The 7,197-nt window shown below is 36.8% G+C and overlaps 1 protein-coding gene across 1 annotated transcript in view; it reads right to left on the reverse strand.

Annotated features, from left to right (window-relative positions):
- The window catches only part of UPP2 (uridine phosphorylase 2), a 66,661-nt gene extending 61,686 nt beyond the window's left edge, over positions 1 to 4,975 (reverse strand). Inside the window, exon 1 of the mRNA XM_008258604.4 lies at positions 4,740 to 4,975. Coding sequence (XP_008256826.1) covers positions 4,740 to 4,801 — 62 coding nt within the window. The 5' untranslated portion in view covers positions 4,802 to 4,975. The remainder of the gene's footprint in view (positions 1 to 4,739) is intronic.
- Between the last annotated feature and the right edge of the window lie 2,222 nt (positions 4,976 to 7,197).

The raw sequence follows: 7,197 nt of genomic DNA on the forward strand, positions 1-7,197 counted from the left end.
GGCTTCAGCTGGCCTAGCCCTGCCTATTGGAGGTATTTGGGGAGTGAACCAGTAGATGGAGAATTCTCTCTCTCTCTCTCTCTCTCTCTCTCTCTCTCTCTCTGTCTCCTCCTACATTTCAAATAAATAAATAAATAAATATTTTTAAAAGAGATATGCAAAATCGCAGGATCCACCTTAGCTCTGCTGAATCAAAATCTCCAAGCTAATAAACTGTGCAATCCACATACACATGAGAGTTTGAAAAATATTGCCATCCAGTTTCTCTTCCAAATCCTCTTACACTTTCCAATTTACCGTGCCAAAACTATTTTTATGATCAGGAGATTTTCCTTTGGATTCTCTACTGAATCTATAAATCACTTCTCTATAAAAGAGTCTCACTCATCTACCCTGGAGATTCTAAACTCTAGCTACCTATTAGAATCACCAGGGAGATTTTCAAGGATACTGATCAATGGTCCTCAGGTATAGAAATTCTGGTTTTATTGGTCAAGAAGACTTAAGTCTTGGTCTTCTAAAAGGAATTAATCTATTCCATTTTTAAGGTAAGAAAAATTCTCAAACCAGGATAGCCATTAATTATATTCTCTTGTATTAATTTTAATTTCTTATTAATTCTTTGGGACACATTCTTTAGTTTTCATTGATGATCTGATGATTTTTTTTTTTGAGGTTCTGAGTTTTTTTTTTTTAACTTTTATTTAATGAATATAAATTTCCAAAGTACGGCTTATGGATTACAATGGCTTCCCCCCCATAACGTCCCTCCCACCTGCAACCCTCCCCTCTCCCACTCCCTCTCCCCTTCCATTCACATCAAGATTCATTTTCGATTCTCTTTATATACAGAAGATCAGTTTAGCATACATTAAGTAAAGATTTCAACAGTTTGCTCCCACACAGAAACATAAAGTGAAAAATAATAGATGATTTTTTAAATGATGATGAAATCAGATCAGACCTATTGTCATGTTTAATCCCAGTGAGAGTCAAGTTGGGAATTGATAATTTCTTCTTTTTTTTTTTTTTTAACAGAAGATCAGTTTAGTATACATTAAGTAAAGATTTCAACAGTTTGCACCCCCATAGAAACACAAAATGAAATATACTGTTTGAGTACTCGTTATAGCATTAAGCCTCAATGTACAGCACATTAAGGACAGAGATCCTACATGAGGAGTAAGTGAACAGTGACTCCTGTTGTTGACTTTACAAATTGACACTCCTGTTTATGGCATCAGTAATCTCTCTATGCATCAGTCATGAGTTTCCAAGGCTATGGAAGTCCCTTGAGTTCTCCGACTCTTATCTTGTTTAGACAAGGTTATAGTCAAAGTGGAGGTTCTCTCCTCCCTTCGATCTGATGATTATTAATAATCCCTCAGTCAGAAATTTGAGGGGAGACCTGTAGAAGACTTTTGTTCCACTGGGTTAATCAAGAAGTACTTCTAAGATGATCACTTCTAAATTTTAGGCTTGATTTTCTCTATTTTTGTGAAAAATGACATTTTTACAGAAATTACATTTAATATGGAGATCCTGTTAACAATATCAATTCTTTCCATTCATGAACATGGAATGCCTTTTCAGTTATTTGTGTCTTCTTCAATTTCTTTCATTAGTGTGTTATAGTTGTCAATGTACAAATATTTTACCTCCTTGATTAATTTTATACTTAAGTGTCTTAATCATTCTGGTATTACCATAAATGGGATATTTTTTAAATTTCTTTTTCACATAGTTTGCTAGTATGTAGAAATGATACTGATTTTTTAATGATGATTTTGTAATCTATAACTTTAACAAATTTGTTCTTCAGTCGTAACAGTTCCTTGGTGAAGACTTTAAAGGGGCAAACATGGAAAGATCATACTCCTTGATTTCAAAATTTATTGTAAAGCAAATATAATCAAATAGCATGTCAATAGCATTGAAACAGACACATCAACCAATGAGCAAGGTGGCCTATAAATTAACCTAAATACTTATGATCAACTGATCTTCAACAAAGGTGACATAACATAATAGGGAAAAAATGTCTCTTTAATATATGGTATTGGTGAAGCTAGTTATCTACATGCAAAAGAATTAAACTCAATCCTTATCTCATACCATATACAAAAATCAACTGAAACTGGATAAAAGAGGTAAATGTGAGATCCAAAACTGTAAAGCCACCAGAAGAAAAGGTAGGGGGAAATGTAGGGACCACAGCACTGGTCCAGACATGGACTTTCTTGGATGGACTCCAGAAACACAGGCAACAAAAGCTAAAGTAGACAAGTGGGACCATATCTAACTAAAAAGCTTCTGCACAGCAGAGCAAACAACAGAGTGAAGAGCTAGTCTACAGACTGGGAGAAGATATTTGCAAACTATGCAACTACTAGCTTAACAGCAGGAAAAAATAACCTGGGTTTTAAAATAGGCAAAGGATCTGGACAGATATTTCTCAAAAGAAGTGACATGAATGGCCAATAGATATGTGAAAAATGTTCAACCTTTCTACTTGTAAAGAAAATGTAATTAAAGCTACAATGAAACCTCACCACACATCTGCTAGAATGACTATTATCAAAAAGGCAAATGGTAGTAAGTGTTGCAAGGATATGAGTGCAGAAGAAATCTTTACTTAGTATATACTAAGTTGATATTCTATATATAAAGATAATTGAAAATGAATCATGATGAAGAATGGGATGGGAGAGGGAATTGGAGATGGGATGGTTGTGGGTGGGAAGGAGGTTATGGGGGGGGAACCACTATAATTCAAAAGTTGTAGTTTGGAAATTTATATTTATTAAATAAAAGTTAAAAAAAAGAATGGCCGTTTGGGAGGTTCCTTTAAAAACTGAAAATGGAGTTTCCATATGATATAGCAACCTTGATCTGAGTTAATGAGAATGCTTGTGGAAAAACGGAATTAAAAGATGTTAATTTTAGTGCAAAAAAGATTGAAATTCATATAAAATTCTATTGATAATGTGTATTTTCCACAAACTTATTGAAGACCTCACATATCCAAAGGAATTGAAATCAGTACCTTGAAGAGATACCTGCACTACTATGTTCATTTATGCATGATTCACAATAACCCAGATATACTAGTAACCTAAGTGCCCATCAATGGAAGAATGGATAAAGAAAATGTGATATATATGTATATATATGTGTATATATATATATATGTATATATATATAAAACTGGAATACTACAGAGCCTTTAAAAAGAGGGAAATTCTGTCATTCGTAGCAACATGGATAGAACTGGAAGACATTATGCTAAGTAAAATAAGCCAGAAACAGAATAGCAAATACTGCAAGATCTTACTTATATGTGGAATCTGAAAAAAATACATGTCATAGAAATAAAGAATAGAAAGGTTACCAGAGGCCAGGGTGGGGAGTGTGGTGGGGTGGGAAAAGGGAAGATATTGATCAAAGGGAACAAAATCTCAAGGTAGATTTACTGCATGGAAACCACAATCAATGATATCATATTGTATTGTACAAAATTGCCTTAAACACAGGTTTTTAATGCCCTCATTATAAAAAATCATAGGTTGGTGAAGTAATGGATGTGTTAATTAGCTTGATTGACTCTTTCTATAATCTATACATCAATCAAAACACCACAATTTATTCCACAAATGCAATTATTATTTGTCAATTTAAAATAAATTAATAATTTTTAATTTAAAGAGAAAAAGCCTGTCTAGTATTTCATACAGAATTCACCTCAATGGGACTCTAGCACTATAATACTTGGAGCTTTCTGAAATATATAATTTCTACTAAAACATGCAAATGCTGTTTCTCAGATTTTTTTTGTGTGTTTTTCTTTCATATGCCTAAGAGCACAGAGTAATCTTTTAACAAGGCATGGTGAATTACACAGCATGATCAGTATTAAATATTGATAACCAAAAAAAAAGTCCTTGCTAGGAAGAGATCTTCTCATTTTCCCAGAACCATCTTGTACGTAATTGTTCCATTGCTCTCTCTTCTAGGCTTCCATGGAAATGAACATGGCACAACGCTACCTCTGTTCAGGTGGGTAAATGGAGTGTTTTCTAAAATGTTGATATGACAGAGGCTCTAACCAAGGCATTTCACACAACTTACAACAAATCAGAGGCAACTCACAAACATTCCTTAAACCAGATAAAGATTAATTTTGTATTGTGTTTTGTTAACCTGGGGAAGGAACTGGAGCTAAATTTGCAGACAATTTCAGCAGATTTATGTCTGTCCCTGAGATGAGTAACATCCATGGCATTTTAGAAGTGAGTTCCATGTACAGTCCTCACGAAGCATATGAAATCACTTCATGATATGATGCAACACAGCCAAATCTCCTTCTGGCACTGTGAGGTCCCTTTAATTGTTTCTCAGATAAAGCCCATGGTCCTGGAATTAAAGGCTGAACTCCATAGTGAATTCCAAGATGAACTTTGAATGGGTTCCCTTCTGCAGTTTGGCTAAATGTTTGCCTGTTCTTCCTGACTTCTTTTGCCTTGCATTCTTAAATAAGCCAGCTCTCTACCTCATCAAGAACAAAGTAATGTCAATAATCATCAGGAAGAAATTTTGCATAGCTTTTATTCTATTCTGTATTTTGAGCTGGATTCCAACTATATAGTTTCTAAACTTGGGAAATTTACAGAACTGTAGCTGCCCACCATCTGATCATTTACATATCAGATCCAAACAAATAACAAATCAAAATTACTCACCCCCTGTATGTCTTCCTGTCAGATCTCATGGACCTGTTGGAAGCAGGTAAAATTGAAGCCATACTTTGTACTAGGTGAATATCAGGAAATGCAATATTGCGACTTGCTATTAAACTACAGATCTAATCATGATAGCTTGGTTCCAAATTGGAATAAGATCGTCCCTTAAAACATGTTTTCTTCTAAAGTTGTTAAAGAAATGCTTCCCTTAGCATTTTAAACTCCTTTATCATTTCAAAAATACTCCCCCTCATCTGTCCTTTTATACACAGCCCAGCTCTCAGCGTAGAGCTTCCCCAAGAAGATAGGCTTCTTTGGAAGGTGTGGCGTTCTGCCTCTTTGACCGGGCTGGTTAGCTGTTGATTGTGGACCAGAGCACCGTTAGCTTGCTTCTGGCCTTGGTCCCAATGTGGATCTGGTGCAGCACACAGACTATTTGCTTTGAGACAACTTTCAATGGTTGCCAGACCTCTCTTGGTTTCCATGATAACTCCATTAGGTTATCCCAAAAATGTGTCCAGTACACGTGAGGACTTGCAGTTCTCAAATATTTCATTTTCCCATCCCCATCTCCCTCTCACCAATGTGTTTACATTCTTTGAGTTAACAAGCAAGGAAAACATCCAAAGTCAGCACCACACAAAGCACCTTCATCTGAACTTTGCCCTTTCAAGTTCACAGAAAAGACCTGATAATCCAACAAAATGTGTTTCTCAGGGCCTCCTCCTGTAGTTAAACTTATGATTCCTGTAAAATCCATTGAATTCGTTGTCTGGGGGTCACTCCAGGTAGAACATCAAAATACAGCTGAATGTTCTCAGGGCACAGTCTCTTAGGAAATCCATAAAGTCATCATTTCCATCGATGCCTCTGACTCTTCGCGCTGGAGAGAGCAAGTCCAGAGACTCTAGAGGAGTGTGACCCTGATCCCTGGTTCCCACAGCTCCATGGCAATCAGCTGAGGTTCTATGATGCTGCTGAGTGTTCAAGAACATTAGACTCGTGGCTTTCAAGCCAATCAGAACTTAAATGAGTACCAAGTAGCAGAGGATACAAAGCATTTTTATGATTCAAGAGCACACATCACAGTCAGGAACCAAATGCTCACAGAATCCTGAGAAAGATCTCTGCGAGTGAGATCCCAGTGGAAAGAATGGGGCCATCAAAGAAGGAGGTACCTTTCTCTGAAGGGAGGAGAGAACTTCCACTTTGACTATGACCCTGTCGGAATAAGATCGAAGTCAGCGAACTCAAAAGGCTTCCATAGCCTTGGCAACTCATGACTAGAGCCTAGGGAGATGACTGATGCCATGAACAAGAGTGTCAAATTGTTAAGTCAACAACAGGAGTCACTGTGTACTTATTCCTCATGTGGGATCTGTCCTTAATGTGTTGTCCAATGTGAAGTAATGCTATAACTAGTACTGAAACAGTATTTTACACTTTGTGTTTCTGTGTGGGTGCAAACTGATGAAATCTTTATTTAATATATACTGAATCGATCTTCTGTATATAAAGATAATTGAAAATGAATCTTGATGTGAATGGAATGGGAGAGGGAGCGGGAGATGAGAGGGGTGCGAGTGGGAGGGAAGTTATGGGGGGGGAGCCATTGTAATCCATAAACTGTACTTTGGAAATTTATATTTACTAAATAAAAGTTAAAAAAAGAAAGTTCACAGAAAATATGCACAATGAAAAACACTATGTGGATTTCAAAATTTTTCACACAAATATATTTTTAATTCCATTTTTCCATGAACTTCTTGAAGTACCTTTGTATTTTAACTAGGATCCCCACATTAGAAAATGCTCCCCTTCCTGGTGAGAATCTTGAAAACTCCTTGCATTCCACATAGGCCACTTTCAGTCCATCTTGGCCAGTGGAGAAGGTTTCCAGAATGGGAAGGAAAAAGAATACGGAGTTTTTGTTTTTGTTTTAAAATATTTATTTATTTTTTTGAAAGGCAGAGAGAGAGAGAGAGAGAGAGATCTTCCATCCTCTGGTCCCCTCCCCAAATGGTTTTCAAGTGGGTAGCAGGGGCCCAAGAGTTTAGGCCATATTTCACTGCTTTCCCTGGCACATTAGCAGGAAGCTAGATCAGAAGTGGAGCTGATGGAACCCAAACTGGTGCCTGTATGGAATACCAGCACGGCAAGCAGTAGCTTAACCCACTGCACCACAACACTGGTCCCAGGGGGTATTGTGCTGGGAAATCAGTGAAGCCAAAATCTACTATTGCCAACAGGAAATGGGTATTTGTAACTTTGCCCAAGATAACCAAAAATCCCTTATCTTGGAAAAGGTAATGACAGCTATAAGGCAATATAAGCCTGACCATGCATGTTGCCCTTGTAACTTGGCAGAGTGGCACCTATTTTTACTTTCAGAGCAACACATACACCTCTTACATGACAACTCACCTCAAACTGGTCTACTCGCAGCTCTTTCCCACCA

The sequence above is a fragment of the Oryctolagus cuniculus genome, chromosome 3 (genome assembly GCF_964237555.1).
Source record: "Oryctolagus cuniculus chromosome 3, mOryCun1.1, whole genome shotgun sequence".
NCBI classification, from domain to species: Eukaryota; Metazoa; Chordata; class Mammalia; order Lagomorpha; family Leporidae; genus Oryctolagus; species Oryctolagus cuniculus.